The sequence below is a fragment of the Paramisgurnus dabryanus genome, chromosome 16 (assembly GCF_030506205.2).
Source record: "Paramisgurnus dabryanus chromosome 16, PD_genome_1.1, whole genome shotgun sequence".
NCBI lineage: Eukaryota > Metazoa > Chordata > Actinopteri > Cypriniformes > Cobitidae > Paramisgurnus > Paramisgurnus dabryanus.
In genome coordinates this window covers 36,000,364-36,023,463 of record NC_133352.1, presented here as the reverse complement: position 1 = coordinate 36,023,463, position 23,100 = coordinate 36,000,364, and the positions used below count along the sequence as shown (strand labels likewise).

General features: G+C 37.1%; 1 protein-coding gene across 1 annotated transcript in view; it reads left to right on the top strand.

Moving 5' to 3' along the window:
* The window catches only part of LOC135720308 (cohesin subunit SA-1), a 30,945-nt gene that overhangs the window by 5,258 nt on the left and 2,587 nt on the right, over positions 1 to 23,100 (top strand). Inside the window, exons 7-30 of the mRNA XM_065242353.2 lie at positions 2,652 to 2,856; positions 3,046 to 3,197; positions 4,865 to 5,062; positions 5,476 to 5,574; positions 5,978 to 6,057; positions 6,226 to 6,333; positions 6,475 to 6,559; positions 8,668 to 8,770; positions 8,856 to 8,956; positions 9,136 to 9,228; positions 11,664 to 11,756; positions 12,861 to 13,061; positions 13,478 to 13,545; positions 15,395 to 15,482; positions 15,818 to 15,901; positions 16,193 to 16,285; positions 18,825 to 18,987; positions 19,298 to 19,419; positions 19,496 to 19,597; positions 19,669 to 19,799; positions 19,889 to 20,005; positions 21,100 to 21,245; positions 22,186 to 22,264; positions 22,689 to 22,769. Coding sequence (XP_065098425.1) covers positions 2,652 to 2,856; positions 3,046 to 3,197; positions 4,865 to 5,062; positions 5,476 to 5,574; positions 5,978 to 6,057; positions 6,226 to 6,333; positions 6,475 to 6,559; positions 8,668 to 8,770; positions 8,856 to 8,956; positions 9,136 to 9,228; positions 11,664 to 11,756; positions 12,861 to 13,061; positions 13,478 to 13,545; positions 15,395 to 15,482; positions 15,818 to 15,901; positions 16,193 to 16,285; positions 18,825 to 18,987; positions 19,298 to 19,419; positions 19,496 to 19,597; positions 19,669 to 19,799; positions 19,889 to 20,005; positions 21,100 to 21,245; positions 22,186 to 22,264; positions 22,689 to 22,769 — 2,792 coding nt within the window. The remainder of the gene's footprint in view (positions 1 to 2,651; positions 2,857 to 3,045; positions 3,198 to 4,864; positions 5,063 to 5,475; positions 5,575 to 5,977; positions 6,058 to 6,225; positions 6,334 to 6,474; positions 6,560 to 8,667; positions 8,771 to 8,855; positions 8,957 to 9,135; positions 9,229 to 11,663; positions 11,757 to 12,860; positions 13,062 to 13,477; positions 13,546 to 15,394; positions 15,483 to 15,817; positions 15,902 to 16,192; positions 16,286 to 18,824; positions 18,988 to 19,297; positions 19,420 to 19,495; positions 19,598 to 19,668; positions 19,800 to 19,888; positions 20,006 to 21,099; positions 21,246 to 22,185; positions 22,265 to 22,688; positions 22,770 to 23,100) is intronic.

The window sequence follows — 23,100 nt, the reverse complement described above, 5'->3', positions numbered from 1 at the left end:
AATATTCTGAAATTAGACAGTCTTTATGATGCGCAGTTTAGAAATGCGACCTCCAGAGAGGCTGCAGCCTTCACATTGAGAAACGGCCTCTTTGCATTCCCCATTAGAAAGGGTTTTTCGCACGAGGGGAACATTGTTACATGTCTGCGTTTCTCTCTGATGCCTCAAAATGTTGATCTTTTAGTCTTTTAAAGGTTTAACGTTAGTGTTTTTAAAGTTTTAAGGTTGGCCAGTTTGATATACAAAAAGCACAGGTGCAATTTAACAGCTAACAAATTTTAAATTATTCTAAATTTTAAGGGGTCTAAAATATGAAAAAGAGACTTTTAAGAAACGTTATTATAACTGAAAGTCCTGTAGCACATTTTTTAGTTAAGTGCATAATAAATGTTTTTGTTAAAATAAAGAGAATCGGGTGAGAGAATCGGGATCTCAATTCCCATGGAAAAAATCGGGATTCACATTTTAGCTTGAATCGTGCAGCCCTAGCTGAGGTTCGATGAAACTTTACGAGACCTGCGAGATGCTTCACAGGCGGAATATATGCGGCGTGATTGACAGCTTTGACACCAAACGGGTACGTGAAAATCAGATGACATGATTTCACAAGTTTTCATTGGCTATTTAGGTATGTGACGCATACTGTATATGGAAATGAACCTGGACATTCAATCTGTCGAAAAATCTCAAAATCGGCAAAATGAACATACGTGAGTTTCATCGGACAGCGACGATATATAAATATTTTTACAGCGTTAATGCAGAGCTTTTGCCAAGCAGGAAGTGCGCTTCACGCTCCCACTCTATAGGTGGCGCTGAGAGACCAACATCCTTAGCCAACAGCCACCAAACGCCACCAGTTGAAGAGATCGCCTTGAACGTAAAGCATGCTTCCTGCTTTGGCATTCATGCTTATAGTGTTGTAAATAACGTTCAGTTTCTTGCAAAAACTGATTGATTTGCTTCACAAGACGTCAATATGTCTCACGGAGTTATGGGGGATTACTTTTCTAATGGATATATATGCTTTAGCTCTTAAAGTGTGCGGATCGGTTGACTTGCATAACGGAGCACTGGGGTTTCTGCAAAATATCTTCTTTATTGTTCTACTGATGAAAAAACATATTGGATGTGTAAGTGTTAAATTCCTTTAGCGTGACAGCCCTACATCAGTCGTGGATTTGCTTATACAGATATCAAAAGTGGGAGGGGAAACGGGACACGGATACATCCAAAAGTTTTTGTATTGGACGGATGAATTTTTCCAATTTTAACATTCCAGCAGTCATTATAGGGCCTTTTACACCTGGTCACTTCTCTGATCAGATAGCTATAGATAGACCTGTTAAAACTCTTACATTCAACCATATAAATGAGAAAAAAATATTTGCTAAACGGATATTAATCCCATCTTCTATTCCCGCGGAAAATGCAAATAACTTATTGATTACTATGCATAAACTTTATCGCACTGTATGTTGAGTAGCGGACGCGCGCCTGCTTGCACGGTCAAGCACAAGCAGAGAGAATGGGTGAGATTGGCAAGATTGAAACATGACACAAAATAAAGTGGTCTAACAAAAAGCTTATTGTTAATAAACGTTTTATTTTTTGTTGACTTTAATGGTTCTAGGAAGTTTTTATTACATACTGCTGATGCTCTTCGTAGTTCTATGACATAAGATTAAGAGCTAAGTCTCTTGTTCTCCGTGCTTGTGCATTCAGCAGACAAATACCCAGGATCGCCTCCGACCTTGTTTTTCTCATACGCTGCATGGTGTTCTGGATGTGTTGATTTGAAATGATAAATGAATCTTGCAGTGCTGTATGTTTTCGTGTCTTTCTCAGACACTTTAAAATGCTTTGACCAACATGTTTGCTGCATTTGCGCCCCTCTCACTCTGCGCTGGTTACTATTCGATCACGTCATCAAAGACCTCATTGTCTTTTCACTTGTTCGGTTGTTTTTTAAAGTGGCATGGATGTGACCAACCTACCCAACATGCATAAAACTATTTATTTTTTTTTAAGAAAGACTCGACCTGAGACAAACCCACAAAATTAGACCACAGTCTGACCCAACAAAGTGGCCAATTTTTTTTAACCCGACTGTACCCGGATGTAAACGGCACCGACGTGTGTGCAGTCTGCAGCCCCACATGCACCATTTGGACAGAAAGAAACTCAGTGGCTTTGCAACCAATTTGGCCTGCTGCTCCATTTGTTATCTGACGATGACATCGAGGTAACAGCTTACAGTGTGCATTCAAAATTGATTGTCAGGTTTGGCTCAATGAAAATTTACCTAATGCCAGCCATGCGATGTCGCAAGCGCACTTGGCAAACAAAGGGAGTGTTGGAAAAAGACTCGATGCACACACACAAGATAGTTCGGGTCTTCTCGGGTCTGTTCGGCAAAACACATTCATTTTAAATGACCAGAGGCCGCTAATATTATACCCGACCCATGTCCGAGGCACATGTGAAACTTTTAGACCTGAATCCTCTCGGGTCGGACCTCGGGTTTTCCGATCTAAGTGGACCAGTGAAGACCCATTCAGACTGGTTGCCATTTTATTAATGTAAATCAGTGATGCTGTTAAAGAGGTTTTTGTGCTCTCTCTCTTTTCTGTCTCTCTTTCTCTCTGTAGGACACTGTCAGCTATCCTCTGGTATCCACTGGTACTGATGGGCAGCGCTTTCGTACGGGTTTGTGCGAGTTTGTGTCTCTGCTGGTTCGTGCCTGTCGGAACAGCCTGTTGTATGATGATTATCTGTTCGCATCGCTCATTGCACTGCTCACAGGTCTGTCCGACTCACAGGTCCGTGCGTTTAGACATACCAGCACAATGATTGGTGAGTTATAATTCAGCAGCATACTCGTTGGCAGGTTTAAATTAACCATGTTCATCGCTGAGTTTAAATTCACCTGCTGTTTCTGTGACCTGTCTGTGGATAAGGTTAATGTATTAAAGCGTTATATTAATTCTATAATTATACTTAACCAGATGTTAATGATGTGTGTGTGTGTGTGTGTGTGTGTAGCCATGCAGCTGATGTCCAAGATGGTAGCAGTAGCTGCAGAGGTAAACGCTCAAGCACTGATGACCAAGAGACACTATGATGTCGAGAAGAGCAAACGGGCTGAACACAGAGCCATCGGACGAGTGGAGGAGCTACAGAACTCTTTAAAAGAGGTTACAGACACACACGTCTAAATAAATGGTGACATAGTCATTCATATTAAAAACTAAAATAATTAAGACTAAATAATAATGACAATCTGTAAATAACAAGGGAAAATGAGAATTAGTAAGTCAATTAGTACTTAAACATCTCACTGTGACATTTCTGGAAGCTAATTTTGAGTATTGGCAAATACAGATTCCCGACCCAATACTTGTATTTTCCTATTGCTTGGTGCACACTTCATGTCTATTAAATAGTGAAAATTAACATTCTGGGCCGAAACGGATACAGCAATTTTTGGATGCACTTGACCAAAAACAGAAAATCATTTAAGTTTCATTTATTTAAAGAATCTGAATTGGACTAAAAACCAATAAAATAGGCGTCTGTGAGACTCAAACAAGCAACTCTCAGGTTACAAGCAAGACTCTCTAACCATTAGGCCACGACTGCCCACAACTTATTAAATATTGCTCTAAACCAGGGTTCCCCAAATCTTACCCTGGAGGGCCGGAGCACTGCAGAGTTTAGCTCCAACCCTTATCAAACACACCTGATCAAGCTAATCAAGGTCTTCATGATCACTAGACAATCACAGGTGGGTAAGTTTGATTAGAGTTGGAGCTAAACTCTGTAGTGCTCCGGCCCTCCATGGTAAGATTTGGAGAACCCTGCTCTAAACAGTCAATGGAAACAAAGTTCATGCTGTTCTCTTCACTTATTTGTACTTTTTCTTTAAAGTGAAGGAATATCGGCTTGTTTGTTGTGTTTGTGGACAGCACATTCTGCTTATCGCTGCTATAATAGTCATGAAATTTGCTATTTTAAGCTCCATTATAGCAGATAGTTAGATGTAACGTCAAGCGCACAACTGGGTGAAATCTGTCTAAGCTAGACTGTTTACACTTTGTATTAAGATGTGTTTTGGTTGATCGGATCACAAGTGGACGAGAGAGACACATTCACGTTTACACCTGGTATTTAAAACCATCTCTTGTCCACTTTTGACCACTTCTGTCCTGAGGATGATCTGTGCGCAAATCCCTTTTGTTTAAAGCGAGTGGGAGAAATGACGGTTTAAATTGACGCAAACTAATATTAGGTCAGAGAGCTTGTGTTGTTAGTAAACATGCTGCACAGAGTTTTTAACATGTATATGTATCAGAAATAATAGGCACAGGCAGACTTAGGGTGGCCATTCGTGCCAGTTCCGCCGGACACGTCCTGAACAAGTTTTCGGGTTCGTTTTCCGGAAGTCATCAAGGTTTAATATTTCAGGTTTAATTTCAAAAAAGCAACCGTTACATTTCAAGGTAAGGATGAAACTACAATGATTGAATGTCTTAAAATAAATAAATCTTAATTTTCTAATGTATTTTAACTGAAATGTGAGAACTTCGATGACGTATATGCGGTCGAGCAACGTGACTTCCGGAGAACGAACCCGAAAACATGTTTGGGACCTGTCCGGCGGAACTGGCACGAATGGCCACCCTAGGCAGACTGCGGTTGGTCTCGTGCAGGACTCTGGTCTAATGGACTTTTTGGGATGCCCTGTCCATTGCAGTAATTCGCTCTGCATGAACAAAACATCTTATTCTGGCTATATTTCTAAGATTGGGGTTAGGATTAGGGTACATAATAAATTCACTAATAGGACAGTGTTTGTGTGTAGGTTTCAGAGCATCAGGAGGACTTGCGCTCACTCATGAATGGGATCTTTAAGGGTGTTTTCGTTCATCGTTATCGTGACGTGTTCCCAGAAATCCGAGCGATCTGCATGGAGGAGATGGGGGTGTGGTTAAGAGAATGCCCCGCCCATTTCCTTAGTGATGAGCACCTCAAATACGTGGGCTGGATGTTGCATGATAAGGTTTGATTTGACTTAACTGCTAGTTTATGTTTCAAACACAAACTTTTAATGAATGACAGTTTGTAAGTGCTATATGAGATATGAAAATATATAAGTATACAATTACAACATAAAAGTAATCAAACTTGTCTATGTACTAATTTGTTATTTTTGTGCATGAATCAATTATGCCAAGAATATTTGGTCTTTTGGATGTTAATATTTAAAGCTGCAGTGATAATGTATCGAACATTTTCAGCAAGAAATTATTATTATTATTACTTATTTAGTTGGGTTCTTATATTTAAAATGTCTTGCCTGTATTTAAGTCTAGATTATTGTGTGTGTGTGTGTGTGTGTGTGTGTGTGTGTGTGTGTGTGTGTGTGTGTGTGTGTGTGTGTGTGTTTTGCTGTCTGTCTGTCTGTCTTGTCAGCAAGCTGTGGTGCGTCTGAAGTGTGTGTTGACTTTGCAGAAGTTATATGAAGAGAAAAATTTCATTGGTCAGTTAGAGCTCTTTACCACCCGCTTCAAGGTAAGATACAGTGTTGAAAACAATGGGCTATGTAAATGTGAATTATAACTAATGCTAGTCAGGAAAGCAGTGTTATGATCGATTTAATGCAAGATCACATTACTCATTAAATGGGTAGATCATGCTGTGTTGTCATTTGTAGCTGATAAAAGAGTGAACCAGATTCAGAATTTAATTTGCATGTCTTTCATATGATCTTTAAAAGGGAAATGAATGGCTCAAGGATAGAACTGTTTGCTGATTTCTAGTGTTAGATCGATAAATCAGCTGATATTTGAAATGTTTAATGATCAGCATAGGCCGGAAAAATCTTTATTTAATTTGTTGTTCTTTCATAAATACATTTAAACAAAACTGAAAACTTTTTTCATAGAATGCACAGACTAAAATGTTTATTTCCCAGGAACGGATTCTGTGCATGACTCTGGATAAAGACTCGGAAGTTGCTATGGAAATTGTAAAGCTGTTACTGCTCATTCAACAGTGAGACCATTTCTGTTATCATTACTCTATAAGAAACAATACTTTATGTCAACATTACTCTAATGTGCTGTTTCTGTGTGTAAAACTTAACATAACACATAAAATTTAAGACGGTACCTGATTATTATTATTGATTTTGAATTTGTTTGACTGGTTGTGTGTGTTCAGGAACACAGATGATGGTCTCAGTGATGAGGAGTGTGCTCGTGTCTATCCACTGGTTTTTGCCTTACACAGAGGTCTCGCCTCTGCTGCTGGACACTTCCTGTATTACATGTGTGTTTATCATTATGACCATATGTTCATCAGTCTTTATGACCCTCACCAGCATTTCACTCACCTGTGTTTGTTTGTCTTTGCGTTTGTTGGATGTGTGTTTGGTTGTGTGCATGTGTGTGTGTGTGTGTATGCGTTCAGGCTGTGCAAAGTGTTCGATGGAGAATCAGACAAACAAACTCCTTCTTTCCTCATTTTACTTGCACGCTTCTTCATTGACAGCAAGGTAAACTTGATTGCACTGCTTCTAGGTATGCCCATTTACAGGTTTCTGTGATTAATTGTAAAATCAGCTGGTGTCAGTGGGGTTTTAATGTCATCACTAGTTCACACATAGTAATCACATGTGTAGTTTATCACATTAACTGTAGACAAACATTTGACAGCCGTAGTGTCACAATATTCTAGTCCTCTTTTACTAAACTGTTAGTTCTGTGTATATTGTCTAGTGATGTCCTGATTCACTCCTATGAAAAAGTGGTGCATTCACACACCAGACCCGAATGAAGCGTTAAGCACAAGCAGTGTTGGGAACGTTACTTAAAAAAAGTAATTAGTTATAGTTACTCACTACTTGTTCCAAAAAGTAACTGAGTTAGTAACTGAATTACTCTATAATAAAAGTAACTCGTTACCAGGGAAAGTAACTATTTGCGTTACGGTTAAAAAAAAGTTGCTATATGTCAAAGAATTTGTATTTTTTTAGCAGTTTTCACATGTCAGTTGAACTGAGTAGAACAGACAGGTGTTCATACATAACTTTCCATATTTATTGCACGTCAACAGACAGCAAGAGTTTTATCCTACACTTCAAGTATTATCTTTGTAAGAAAAGTAAACAGTTACACCATATAAAGTGCATTTAACTTCAGCAAACTAAATGAAATAAAACTCTCTCAACCTGAGACAACTGGTCAAGTAAACAACCTGTACTTCCAAGTGTTTTGTTCACAAAAAGTTAACTTTTAAACAACAAAAAGTGTGTTTGCTCTGTAGTCGTATTCTTAATTAAATAAATCAAACTCCCAATGTCAGACAACTGGTCTGGTAGACATTCTGTACTTCAGGTATTTTCTTCAAAAGTAAACAGTTAAATAATATAAAGTGTGTTTGCAATAACTGTAGCAAATTAAATAAATAAAACTGAGATAAATAGTCTGGAAGACATAGGCTGCTGTATTTCGTTTTCTTCATTAAAAAAGTAAACAGTTTAACAATATGATTCTTTAAATTAGAGTTGCTTACAATGGATGTCAACAAAGTCTTCGCTCCCGGACATAATGTACACATTACAGGCACGTTCTTGCTTTGACCACAATGAATTTGAAGTAGTGCTTATATCTCCAACTTGAAAATGCCAACTTTTCATCGGATTGCTCCTCCTGACTCGCCATCTCTTCTGCTGCCGCGAATCTCTGTTTAGCTGTTGCGTGTGTGTGGGTAAATTCCAAATGCCGTTTGTGCGCCCTTGAAGGGCACTTCGTGAAGGGGATGTAAAATCCAAATAAACAGAAAAAGACGCTGTATTTTATCACCAAGTGTATTTTAATTAGCCACACTATCAGACAACATTGCGCAACTTTATCTAGAGTTTATACATCAAGAGATTTGATCTTCGAAGGGAATAGGGCATAGTGATCATCACTTTCGATTGGAATGCGCCCTGTGTGTGTGTGTCGCCGCGTGCGCTGGCATGTGTAAAACAACATTGGCTCTGATTGGCTACCATGAAACACATTACTCTGCCTTAGCCAATCATAATCGCTTATCTCGTTATTAACCTACCTCCTCACTAGCTGTGTGAGCCAGGGTTGCGTTTGGATCACACAGGTTAAGTCAGTGCATAGTAACGCACCGCATTTAACGTCCGGTAACGTTAACGGCGTTGTAACGGCGGGAAAAGTAATTAATTAGATTAGCCCGTTACTGAAAAATGAACGTCGTTACGTAACGCCGTTCTTTTAAACTGCGTTATTCCAAACACTGAGCACGAGTGATTTACATGTCAAGTCAATGCAAAGATTTCAAGAATGAAGCTAGTTTACTCACTATACACAAATGTCGCAACTTATTCGCATCAGTTGCGTCTGGTGTGAAAGCACAGTCAGACTTTGCATCCTTCTGACTTTACAATACAACTTTTTAAAAACTCCACATCTGATGTTGAAGTTATAGCTCTGTTTAGTATAAATTATTGCCCTGAGTTGTCTGAATGGGAGTCATGTACATACATGTTTTGGCCATGTACTATATATTAAGGTGTCAAACAGACGAATAAACTGTGACATTAGATGTGTGTATATTAAATTGAGTCTATGTGTGTTTGTTTGTTAGTATCATGAACATGCTGCATATCTGGTCGATAGTCTGTGGGACGTTGCTGGGGCGGAGCTAAAGGACTGGGAGGTGATGACATTTTTATTGCTACAGGAGAAAGGTGAGTCTGCCTCCAATTGAAACGTGTAATTTTATTTTTGGAGAGCAGTGTGCACCTATGCTGTGTGTTTATGTTAATGTTATAGGTGTAGAGGATGAGGTCGAGAGCGCTTTAATTGACATTATGATATGTGCAATGAGACAGGCTGCAGAGGCCACACCCCCGATCTCCCGCTCACAGAAGAAGGTACAGTTGCAGGAATGACTGTTCATTGTTTTCTTAACTAAGGGGTTTGATAATGGGTGACCCTCAAGGAGCCAGATTAGGGCCGCCCCTGTTCTAAGTGTGTGTATGCGTATGTGTGTGTATGCGTGTGCATGCGTGTGTGTTTTGTGTGTGTGTGTGTGTGTGTGTGTTTGTTTTAGAATCTGACTGTGAAGGAAAAGAAACTTCAGGCTCAAGAAAAGGGGCGCATTACAAACCATTTTATTCCTGTGTTGCCTCGCTTAATGGCTAAGGTAAGTGTTCATCTTCACATCTGTTGATTCATGTCCAGCTTTTTAGCTCTGCTTTTATTTTAACATCATTGCACATTTTCACGTAGGCGGTGTGACACATTTGCAAAGTCAGCAGGGCAAAGTACTAAAATCTGAGTTATTTTCTACAATATTTTCTAAAGATTTTTGTTTTTAGCTCTCCTTTCATAATGCATGTTGATTATGTCATTACTCTCTTGTTGGCTGTAGTTTGCATGCACATAATAAATTATGTTCACATACATGAAAATTCTTAACAATAAATGATCTTGATGTATGTGCCACAGCTTAGTAAGGTCTGATGCATATTATGGTTGATATACAAACGCCATTTTATATTTAATACAGCATGCATTTGTGATAACATTTGAAGTACAACCTGTAGACCTGTTGGATAATAAAGACACGTGCATTAAACAGACAGTGAGAGTCAAACCCAAAATCTTATGCTATAGGAAGTAGTGTTACTGGTAGCCTGTTATCTAGGGCTGTCACTTTTGTGAAAAAATCATTTTCGATTTTTAATATATAAGTGTTCATTGAATCGATTGTAAAATCGATTTTCCATGTCTAAAATAGACGTTTCCATTTTCAACGCCAAATAACAGACAAATGTAAAGAGAGCGCCTGAAACGCACAAGTCAGCAATATTTCTTATTCATTGTCATTAAGTTTCGTGCAGAATAAAAAACAGCAACAGTAGTGCAACATTCTCTAAAAAAATATGCAGAGTGGACTGCTGCCATAAATGAAAAACATTACTGCAGGCTTCAACCGGCTGCTTTTATGATTTAGGCAATTCAAAAATTATTTTAAATAATGATTTGATCCATTTCAAACACCTGTTCAAAAATGAAACTTTAAATAGACTTACTTGAAGTTGAGAACATGCTGTGTATTTTTTTTTATTAAACGTAACCGACACTTAGGCGGCACTAGGCAGGCATAATGAAATGCGCAAAAAGACTAGGGCCATTACAAATTATTGGTCAGGAAAACAAGTCGATCAACATTTTAGGGGTCAAGAGCAGAGCGCTTTTCATTCACTTTATGTCCATCTGTTGAGAAGACGCACTCCGACCGCACTGATGTCCCATGGAAACTCGGGTACTTCGTTGCCAGCTGCGTATTTCGTACTGCCAATCTTCCATCACAAAAGCGGGTTGCTGTCAGCTCGCAAGGGTGGCTCCTTGTCATAACTCCTTCATCTCCTGTAACGTCACAATTTCAACGCTCTCTCGTGTTGCACAGGTTTATTGACGTTGTCCTCCATTTTCTTTGCAAAACACTAGATGCAGCGGTTGAAAGCGTGAAACTATAGGTGCGTAAAATTGCTGGGTATTTTCTGTCTAGCTTTCGCACACCTACTGCACTTTCGGAATTCTTTATTTTCTTTTTCTGCTTGTTTTATGAGTTTTGTTACATCTATATTTTTTACTGTTTAATTCTTTTAAAATTAATAGTGTACATATTTGGTTAAAATCGATTGCCTATTTTCGTTTTCGAAACTTTTTTGGTTGTTCCGATCGATTGTGCAATCGATTTTCGAACGAAAAGTGACAGCCCTACTGTTATCCAAATGTATTTTTAAGCTCTAGTTCTCTTCACTTTATCATATTGTTTTTCAGTAGTTAAGTCAGATTTATTTATATGGTGCTTTTTGTAATGTTGCATTGTTTCAAAGCAGCTTTACATAAAAAATGAAGAAACCTCATTGAAAGCTTGAAGAAACAGTGGTTCTCAAATGTTTTACACCAAGTATCACTTCAGAAAATGTTTTGCTCTCCGAGTACCACTATAATGACCAGCGTTAAAATCTAGAAGTCTAGAAGTGTAGTAGCCCTAACTATTCAGCTGTAGCTATGCATGTTTTATTTGAAAAAGAAGGCAGTTTTATTTCTAATAAGAATATTTTTATTGTCAGCCAACAATTGCAGAGTTTAAATGTTAACACTGCAAAGTGCTTGCATACAAGTAAATAAAAAACTTAAATAAGATTAATAATTAAATTAAAATGTGGCCAAAAGTTAAAAAAAAATTGTACTATACTTAAATGTATAAAGCTGTGCAATTTGTAAGATTAAGAATATACCTGTAGTGTGTGTATATATATATACCTGTAGTTTCTATTGCATATACCTGTAGTTTCTATTGCAAATTTTATTGTACTCATAAATATATTATTATTCTAATGTTAAATAAATGTAAATATATTACAATCTAATCTAATTTAATGGTATATACATACGTGATGACTATTGAAAAAGAAAGTTCTGCAATATAAAGATTACTGTAGAAGAGACCAGAAGATATCCGCAGTTTTCCCTTTGTAATACCATATGGTACGTGTCATGTCGATTACTTTACTGTATTTCAGCACATTAATGAAATGAGGAAATTCTTGTTTTCTTGCCCAGTTTTCTGCAGATGTTGGGAAGGTGAGCTGTCTGCTGAGAGCACCGTTATATTTTGATCTGGACTCTTACGGAACATCAGCACGTCTGGAGAAAGTACGACCAGTTTCAGTGTCAGGCAATAACTTTAAAATTCAGTTAATTAGCACAGTTTTGCTATTCAGGACAGTTTCTCAAAATTAGAGATTTTTCATATTAGGTTTGGGAGTGCATAAAAATTTTCATAAACTTTTCTTAAATGACAGACTACAACTTAAATGGTTGTAATTTGAGAGTCATAAGCAAAAAGTATTATTATACTTATGTTTTCTTAACGTCAGTCATATTTTAGAGGTCATTGTGTTTTGTGTAACGCCTCATTCAGATCGCCAGCGACTAGCAATAGCAGAGCAACGTAATCTCATATGGAAGGATTTCTGCCCAATTAAAATTTATTGATAATGTGATAAAACAAAAAATAAAATCGCAAAAATACAGAAGATGCAATATCACCTTGAAAATGAAATTATTTAATTCAATGTTGTAATTTTTATTGAAGCATTACATTTTTTGGGGGGGGACATAGTTTGCGATTATTTTATTTATTTTTTATTTTATCATTTATTTAATTAATTTTAATTTGGAAGAAATAAACTTCCATAATCTCATTCTTTGTAATGGAAGCTTGGTGACTTCCAGCAACACCATAAAGTTAAGAAAAGTTTTACTTTATGCAAATGATGAGCGACTACCAATTTGTTTATGACAAACAGATTTAGAAATGCCTCATTGAAGAGACGGGTGACACACAGCGAGAAAGTCGCTGGCGGTCTGAACGAGGGGTAAGGTTGTATCAGTTTTTCCCAAAGATTTACGGTTTATTTGTGGCAAGTCGGTCGTAAATTTAAATATGAATGTTTCTTAAATACATACATACATCAGAGTCACAGCGGACGGCACTGGTTTGTGTACAAAACTGTCACGAGTGAAAAATGCACTGTGCAAAAATCTGTTTGTGGCGGTCAGTTTTAATTTTGCGGTGGGCTGCCACAAATAAATGGATATTTGGGAAATGTATATTTTTTTTACCATAGAGTATTGCTGAACATCATTAGAAAGGCTCTTGGTCTTACAGATATAAATTATAAATTACATACTGATCTCAGTTGCCTTGAGTTTGCTGTTAGTAGATAAAACTCTGTCTGCCTGTTTGTCTGTCAGTGTTTGGATGTGTTGTTGTCTCAGGTGTGTGATATTGTACAGAAGCACAATGAGGAGTGTGTGTTAGAGGCCTGTGTGCGTGTGTTGTCTACCTTGTCAAGTCACTGTTACACTTTCTGTGGTCGCGCTGAGAGAGCCATCAGTCAGCTTCTTGATTCTACAGTGGAGAAATTTACTGTGACTCTCAGAGAAATACTACAGGTACACACATACACACCTGTATATCATGAAGACACACACACACCTTTAAACGTTTGACTTGTAATGGATCTTATTGTTCGATGAAACAATAAAAACACTCACATTTAATGATTTGTATATAAAGAACATTTAATGTAACTCTGTTGACCTAAAGTGCTGTACAATAAATCTATAATCAAGACAAAGATTCACATGACACCACATAACAAATGTTATGCCTCACTGTAGGATATTGAAAGTGTTTATAACAGATATTTAAGACTTGATTAAAAGGAGACAGATCTGATAGAAACAGATAAATAGACTTAGGTCAGCAACGGCAAAGGATCGATCACACAAACGTTACACAGAGGTCATGTCTGTCTGACACACACACACACACACACACACAGAGAGACGTCTTGTGTTTTGTTTAGGGTTCAGCTGATGAAGATGATATCTACAGCGCTGCATCATCTCTGAACGTTCTTGCAGTTTTCAGCAGGTATATTTTGTATGTGTGTGCATACGTGTGTTTTATGGGGCGAACACACCAAACGCGAATTTAACGTTTTGCGTGAGTAAATTACATAAAAACTCAATGCAAAGATGCAAATTTTCTTTTAAAATTAAGTGTTGGGGTGGTAACGAACACATTGCAAAGAATAAAAAACACTTATTTTTAATTTTATGACACGTCCACTTTAACTCTTTCCCCGCCATTGACGAGATATCTCGTCAATTAAGAGAAAACGCTTCCCCGCCAATGACGAGATTTTCCGTCTTTCCGCAATGCCGCTATTATCCACCAGGTGGCGCCCTTCCGCAACTTTTTAAAACCGGAAGTATTGCCCTATGGCAAGCTGCTGCATGTCCGTGTCTGTTTTAAAGATCGCTCTGAATGGGATCACTATGAAAAGTCCGTCATAAAAATGGAATTATCTCTGCTTTTTGCTCAAAATATGGTGTTTTTGCAAAAACCTACCCATATTCAAAAGCTGATCGCAAAAGAACCACTAAAGGTAGGATGAAACGGTTTTTTTTGTTTGAAAGCAGAGGGTCTGTTCTTTCATTTGGTATATTGTATGTTTATATATTTAAAGAAGAACATTTTCTGGAAGGCATTAAACTTTGGTGAAAATCATGAAAAACGCTGGCGGTGGCTGGCAACTTTTTTTTAAACGCTGGCGGTGAAAGAGTTAATGATCTGAATTACATCCATCTTGATTCAGTGTTGTTGTCATTGGATTAAATTGTCACATTTATTTTATGTTTACATTCATTTTTATTTTCATTGTCACTACAATGTGCGAGTGATGTGCGGTGATGCGATGCCAAGATGGCGCTGGCAGACCACGCCATCTATTGGCTTCAAAAATGCTCTTCACAAACCTATGGGTGACGTCACGGACACTACGTCCATATTTTTTACTGTCTATGGATGCTTTGCGTTTGGTGTGTACACAGCATTATACAGTTGAGTTTATTAGTTTACGTTTTGCAGTTCTAACATTTGCAAAATGATTGTATTTACGAAAAAGTAAAAGAGTTTTTAAGAACTTTGTTGTGTTTTTATTTAGTACTGCCCTAAACAAGCTGTTTCTCATCACAAGTGTTTACTTTATCATCTAGGAAACATGTAAATATCTTATGTAGCTTGTGAATGGCATTACTAAATGAAAAAAAGAGCTCTTAAAACAAATCAAATTATGATACAACTTAAATTGCAAATTGTCAAGTAAAAAGCTGAAGCTAAAGGTATTATTGTACTTGTTATCTTGAGGTCAGTCATATTTTAGACATCCTGGTGTGTTGTCTTTTTGTTTTGTCTTTATGTATCATGTTGTCTTCCTAGGCATCAGTAAATGTTAGTATGTTTTTGTATTTGTTATAGTTGTGTGTAAATCTCTTAGTTGTCTCAGATAATTCTCAACATTAATCACTGCTGAAATGTAGAAGGATGGAAATACAAACCTGGTGGATTTTGGCAAGGTCAAATCTTTTAGGAAGCATCAGTTATGTGAATAAGATTGTTTAGGGCAGTACTAAACAAAAAACAGTCTAATTTATATTTTTCTTAAATACCAAAATTTTTGCAGATTCTTTAATGGGATATGTAAGCTTATGATACAACCGTGTAAAGTTTGTCTACAGCATGCAGTTGAGCTCATATGCGTGCGTGTGTGTGTGTGTGTGTGTGTGTGTGTGTGTGTGTGTGTGTGTGTGTGTGTGTGTGTGTGTGTGTGTGTGTGTGTGTGTGTGTGTGTGTGTGTGTGTGTGTGTGTGTGTGTGTGTGTGTGTGTGTGCGTGTGTGTGTGTGTGTGTATGTGCGTGTGTGTGTTTGTGTACATCAGTGCCAGTGATGTGACCGGAAGAAACCTGTTTGAGTTCTCATTTCAGCTACTAACGTTTGGAGTAGAGTCAGGAGAAATTGATAAGAAGGTTAAAACACACACACACACACAGGCCTTTTGATTTGTGTTTGCAACGACCTCTCATAATCTAAAACATAATCTGTATACTTAAGCCGCATTTCCATTGTACACGACATTCAGTAAACACACTACCAAATTCCTTATTTACCTACAGCTTAGTTGAACATTGCATTAGCAGCACAAATGTTGTGGGTTTGATCACCAGAGATCACACATACTGATAAATACAATTGTATACCATAAATGCACCATGCAAGTCGCTTTGGTTAAAATTGCCATATGCATAAATATAAATGTAACGTGTCAGAACATAAACAATCTTCACACACGTGTGTTTTGTAGCTGATGGTGCCAGCCCTTAAATGTGCAGTTTTTGATCTGCTTTGGAAAGGAAGAAACGTCACACAACTCCACAAGGCAAGCAAGGTACATAAACTCTTCTGTCATACAAAATTGTATCTTACTATCAGTTTTTAAGATTTTTTATTGGCATTATTGACTTAGAATATGACCAAAGCAACTTGCAAAAAATGTAAAAGATTTAACCCTGATTGCCCTGATTTTGAACTTTGACCTTAACGATAACTGGATCCAGTACCTAGAGTCTCAAAGTGAATCTCTTTCTCTCTCTCTCTCTATCTATCTATCTATCTATCTATCTATCTATCTATCTATCTATCTATCTATCTATCTATCTATCTATCTATCTATCATCAGCTTGAAATGACGCGTCTGATGAAATGTATTGACTCATTCTGCATTGTGTGTCAGAGTTGCCTGTCTATGGCTGAGAGTCACATCAGAAATCAGGTATGTCTGATTACTCTGGCATGTTGAGTTGTTTAAAGATGTTTCAGTGGCAATAACATAAACAAATGGCCCAAACTTAATGTTAGATACAGATCCTTAAATTATTGCCTGACTGCCAAATCTGCACATCGGTGATCCATGTCTCCACTTGTCTTTTGAAAACCTAAACATTTTTATGAACATTATGAAATTTGGAAACAAGATATTTTTATTTTACACAAGAAATTTGTTTCAGAGGTCAATACACTAAAGAAGGGGTTTTCAAACTTTTGGACAGCTGAAACAAGCACATTTGCATGTTAAACTTAAAAATATTTGTATACGTTTTAAAGTGAGTTTACATCTGTTTTAAAAATAATCAGTGGTATCAGGGCTGCACAATAAATTGCATGCGTTTGTCATGCACATTTTATCAGTAAGCCGATTTCTTTATTAGAAGTAATTCCCCATCCCCTGCTTACAGATGGCACGGCATTTACTATACAAAGCCTTAGTTCACTGACAATCGGGGCAATTTCGCCTTCATTATCACATACAGGTGATTCTCATAAAATCCAGATTTAGAAGGTGTGCAGCATCAGATTGTTTTGCACATATAAGATTAAGGTCTCAACTTACTATAACCAATATTTTTGGAGGGTTTAAAAAATATTTCTTATAGAATTATTTAATTTTTTTAGATTATTATTTTCAAAATGCATCATTATGCATTTATATATGCATTTACAAACTCATGTTTCGGTAATGAGAACTAAAAAGTTGTATACTATGACAAACAAAATTTCAACTTTTATCTGGAGAGAAAAAATAAGCCTGGTAGCCATCTTGAGTGTAACAGTCAATTTGGTCCCTTCCAACATTTTTTTTTTGTAAATGTTAGTTCCTTGAGGGCTTAAACCAGGGGTTCTCAAAGTCCGGACTCCGGTCCGGACCCGCGTCCACTTCATATTACTTAATTATTCATATTAAGTGCATTAATTTCTATGTGATTGATTAAATGTGTGCATTTGCTACTTTACAAATGCATATTAAACTTGTAAACCATTTGTTTCGTTTTTTTTCTTTTTAGATTTAAGAGTATTCCTGGTCCGAAAATAAAACGAGTTATTAAAAAATTTCCTGTGTGACGCTGTAGCCATCACACCCAGATATTATGCACAGCTACTTCATGTACTACGGCTTTTGATCAGTATGTCCTTATCAATCTGAAATCACTGTTGGTTTGAGTCGTTTAAAACATGCATTTGAAAAAGCAACACTCGTCAAACATAATCTTTATACATATTCTTTATTATCATGAAAATACCTGAAAAGGTTTGAAGAACAGCAATATAAATATATCCTTAAGACATTTCCTGGTGTGTGTCTGGTTCTTCGTCTGAAGCGCATATTAAGTTTCTACCCGAGAGCGCCCCCTGGCTTTTGGATGTAGCGGCATTTCGCCGTAATTCATTGAGAAGCATAGCAAGCATCATCAGACAATTTATAGGTGCACCCCTAATTTTGGTCATTGTCTCTGCATACCAACCACACTTTTTTTGCCATGGTTTATGCATCTGATGGAGAACAAACTGTGCCATTTCTCTAATTAGGTTGCTCTGTATTTTGCACCTGGTTACTTTTGGCATATTTCTTGTGTTTATGTTTAAAAAATGTTTTACTTTAAATGCAAAATACACTTATGTTTTTTCCAAACTATTTGTTTTGATTTGTTATATAAAGAAATGATTTACATAAAGTTTTTCCGGACCTATGAAAATGATGAGAATTCAGATTTGGACCTTTGAATGTAAACTTTGAGAACCCCTGGCTTAAACAATGATTGAAAATTGTTGCGGAGGATGAGAAAATTGGTCTTGGACACATTTCTATTCCTTATTATTGTCTCAATGATCACCAAATACCACATGTTTCTTTACTGTTAATGTTTATAGTATAACATGCACTGAAGCTTTTTATTTTTTAGATTTTTTTAATTATAAATTATTCCATGTCAAAGAACCCAAATCCAGTCATGGACACATTGCGGTAATGAATGAAAAATTTCCCCTTAAATGTGGATAAAACAACAAAATTAGTACAAGAAGAGATGTTTGTAACTGTATGCTTCTTATTTTGATACCTTACTTTGCATTTACTTTTTTTATGTTTCATGACACCTCAAAAGTCTAATTTTGTGAGAATCACCCATACATATCGCCTGTGATAATGAATGCAATATGGCCCAGCTAATCCTGAAGTGTGAAGGTCTCTTAATGTCAGCAAAGTGTAAACATTTTGTTCCGTCTTGTTCTCATGAACCCAGTCTCGTGTCTTATTACGTCTCATTTAGTTTATTTTGTCATGAAACGCATGGATGCATGCCCACTGGACTATAAAATTGGGGTTCATTGGCATAATATGTCTTAAATTTCAATCATAATGGTTTTAAAAGGGTCTTAAAAAGTCTTCAATTTGACTTTGTAAAACCTGCAGAAATCCTGTTAAATGTAAGATTTTGGTATAAAGCTCAGCTGGTGACTGTTTTGTGTTTCTGCAGGCATTTGTGTGTTTGTGTGATGTGCTGATTGTGTTTGGAAGATTGTCTGAAGGAGGAAGTTCCCAGCTGAACTGCTACAGCCCTGATGAGACTCTCGTAGCAGAAATGGTGTCTTTTCTCATGGACTACGTCTTCAATGATGATCCTGAAGATGACCTCAATGGTACATCTTTATCAAGCCTTATAAATATATAAATGGAGACAGTAAAAATCATTTTTAAATGCTTTCTAGGTTAAATACATGGAAAATCTCCAACGGTACTTCAGACTCATTTACCAGTGTTTAGAAGACAGATTTAGCATGATCCTACATCATGCATCTACTGAGTAGCCAATAAAAATGCATCATAAAATGACTTATTGATCAGCGCAACATGTCGCTAAAAGTTAAATATGTTTTTCTGCATAAACATGTCCAAACATTTTTTGTCCACCAATCAAGTAACTTGTCATAAACGTGCATAAACTTGCAGACGAGATGAAGATCTCAGCGTTGATGCAGAAGAGGAATCAGTTGGCTGGTTATTGTAAACTCGTCATATATGGAGTTCTGGAGCTCAGAGCTCTTACAGACGTCCTCAGATACTACAATAAGGTGACTTTATGTCTGGGGGGGGTATGCACGTTTCCTTTTGCTTGTTGTGGTATTAAGTTTGTGTGTGTTTGTGAAGTATTACAGTGAATTTGGTGACGTCATCAAAGAGACCCTCAGCAAATCAAAGACCATCAGCTCCGTGGAAAGTGCCAAGACTGTGTGTTTGTGTCTGCAGCAGGTGTGTGTGTGTGCAGCAGGTGTATGCGCGTATGTGTGTGTGTGTTTGTATTCATGTGTGTTTGTGTATAGCTCTTCTCCAGCTTGGATCAGGACCGTCATGATGAGGAGTTGACAGAGATCAGATTTCTAGCAAAGAAACTGGCCATGAACTTCAGCATCAACCTGCGACTTATCCGCAAACCCCTGCTGGCATTACACCAGTTAGTTTTCACCTTTCTCTTTTTAGTGTTCGGTATTTATCCTTCCAGCCATGTCTCATTTTCTCTTTTCTGTCTATGTGTTTGTGTAGGGATGGCATTCGGTTCGCTAGTCATGGGCTTGAACAGGACAACCCAATCAATTTGAGCTTTTTGGAAATACTCAGTGAGTTCAGCTTCAAACTCCTACAGCCAGAACGCAAGCAGCTGTGAGTATCACAAGTTGTAATTGTAGTAATACTTTATTCACAGAAATTTCTGTGATCATTCATCTGGTCATATGATCTCAATGCAGGAGAGACGTATCACACTTTTGTATTGTATGTCAGGGATACAGCAGAGAACTGCACAAAACAAAACAAAGTTCATAAAAACACATTTTATTGGCGAAGTTCATCACATGAGTTCTCTACAAAACGTTCCTAAAATGTGTAAATTTATAGTCATATTTACGTCTGACGCACCATTCAGACCGCCAGTGACTAGCAATAGCAGAGCGATGCAATCTTATTCGTTTCAATTGAAGCTTGGCGACTTCCCATGACACGAGTGAAAGTGACCGCTGAAGTTAAACTTTATGCAAATATGAGCGATTTAAGGGAGCAACTTCCAATGGATGCAAAGCAGTGGAGTTTACGTCATCCTTGTCTCATCAGTTACTGGAGTGAATGGTACTCATTTGTTTATGACAACCAAATTTATAAACGCCTCATCAAAAGAAATGAGCGACACACAGCGAGAAAGTTGCTTGTGGTCTGAATGAGGCATTCGATTTTTACATCACCTAGGCAGTGTCAAAAAAGTCTGCCTCATACGACTTGTGGTCAAACAGGAATTAAGGAGCTCAGTATTTTCACTTTAATGGCAATTAAAACGTTATTAGTCAGTAATTAAAATGCCTTATGTCGCTTTTGTTATTTCATAAATGTTTAACATATATCTAGTCTTTAGCTGAAAGACCCTCTTAAGTGCAAATCTCCACTACTTAAAAAAACCACTACTTTGGACAAGACTGTAAACAGTTGCAAAGTCACTAAAGAGGAAACTACAAACATGGCAAATGATGAAAGTCCAAAGATAAAGATAAACCCAAGTTTGAATGGAAAAAGTTTGAATTGTCGTTTTACAAGCCTTTTGTACTTCGAATTTGGATGGCTTTGTTCAGGGCGGTAGTAAATAAAAGCAAACACCAAGTTAACTTATTTCCTAACATTTTGTAGATTGTGCCAGGGGTATGTAAACTTAAAACTGAAATCAACTGGATTTCTTCATGTTTTCTATCCATCTCTCTCTCTTTCTGTAGGTTGGTGTATCTGCAGCGTGTGTGCGCTCGTGTTGCGGAGAGTGAATTTGTAAAGATGTATGAAAGATCTCTGAAAGGCTCACGAGGAACTCCGGCACAAACAACTTCTACAGCAAAACCCAGCAGTAAACGCAGACGCACACAGAGTCAGTGTACACACACTAACACAATTTACTATTTCAATTTACATTACATGCTTTTATCCAAACCAACTTTGGAAACAAATAAACTTTAGGAAAAAGACAAAAGTGACTTTTACTAAGGAGTCAATAATTAAAGTGCTATACAACATTAAAAAGTTACAACAGTTGTTAGAGACATCATCTGTTGGGTTAGGGATTTTTTGACAGACAACCAGTATAGACACATCCAATCAATAAACTTTTTTATATAAAAATAAGTCACATAATTGCTTTGTTATCATGAGAGTGCAAATATATATTTTATTTGGCGGGACAAATAAAATGACAGGCCGCCATCTCTGTATCTGTCTTGTGCCTGAATTAACTCAAAACTGTGTTGACTATCTTTTAGTAACAAAGTAAATTTTCTGATGGAGAGAGATGCTGATGGGAGGGGCTTTATACAGAGTTGCGCGAGGCGCTTACCAACTGCATGCGCGGTAGCTGAACGACTTAGAAAAAAAACAGTTCTAAGCACATCTTGCGAATAAAAATGTATGGTACAGTTTATGTCAGGTTTAATTGTTGGTCTTAAATATGTTGTTTAATTGTGATTTTGGATATATTTGTATTTCCTTATTCAGGTAGATGGGACTTTAATCTTGCATAACTAAAATAACTACCTGGAGCTGTTGCAAACATCATGTAAAAATGGGCTAGCTTCATGATAAAACATGTTAGCTTCATGCTAACTTAATACTAAAACATAATACTAACCAGCTTGACTACCAAGCTTCTAAAAAGTTATGCTTATTTAACCTGTTAAATGGGTTATTAGTGATTAATATGAGACTATAATGTGATGGTAAAATATCTGTTCATTATTGTTATTTATTGTTGATGTGTGTGGTTGTTTTTTATTCTGAATCCAGATGTTTAATGTGCTGTGTGTCTGTCTGTGCAGGTTTGAGCAGTAATTTGGAAAGTCCAGCTGTGACATCACACACACCCTCCAATGACACAGATGATGAGTTCACACAGCGGTATGGACAGGGCTCAGTTTTATCCCAACTGTGTATAATGTAAAAATTATCATGCAAATGAAATATAAACATGATCTAGGGATTATAATTAACAAAACTATAAATACCCTTAATTCTTATCAACCTAAGAAAAAGCTGTCTTTGCATGCATACAGGAAACATCACACACATCTTCTCGGGTAGTGCATACATACAGAATTGATCTCTTTTGTGTGTCCTTGTGCTTAAACAGACACACATACAATTGTAATCTGTAAATAGCACTCAACAACTATTCTTTTATAAACAGAAATAGGATATAAATCATTATATTGGATTTGTGCAACAGCAGTCTATAAAAACCTGCTGCTGTCTATGTAAATAATGTTAATCAAACAACAAAACACCACGTTAACAAAGATTTGCATGTGTGATATGTCTGTAGGTCTGTTCAGAGGAAGTCTGTCACTCATAGCAGACTACAGTCCAGTCCATCTGCTCAGAGCGTCCAATCACATTTCAGCACGTGAGTCTGTGTGGAGTTTTATGTTTTTTTATATAGATTTGTATACAGAACAATTGTCCTGATATGCATTGTGAAAAAGGATAAAACAACAAGCAGCAGAGGTTTAAAATTAGGTCGCATTTACACTGCCGGTTTGAAATGACTGAATTCTGATTTTGTCGGATATGACACAGAGATGTGTAAACAGGAAAAAAGTGCATATATTCCAATATTCTCCGATCGGTTCAGGCCTCATTCATATGTGGAAATAAATCTGATATGAATTGGATTCATGCATTCGTGTCCGCAATGTAAATGGACAGATTGGATATTCCCATGTTACATGTTGTGT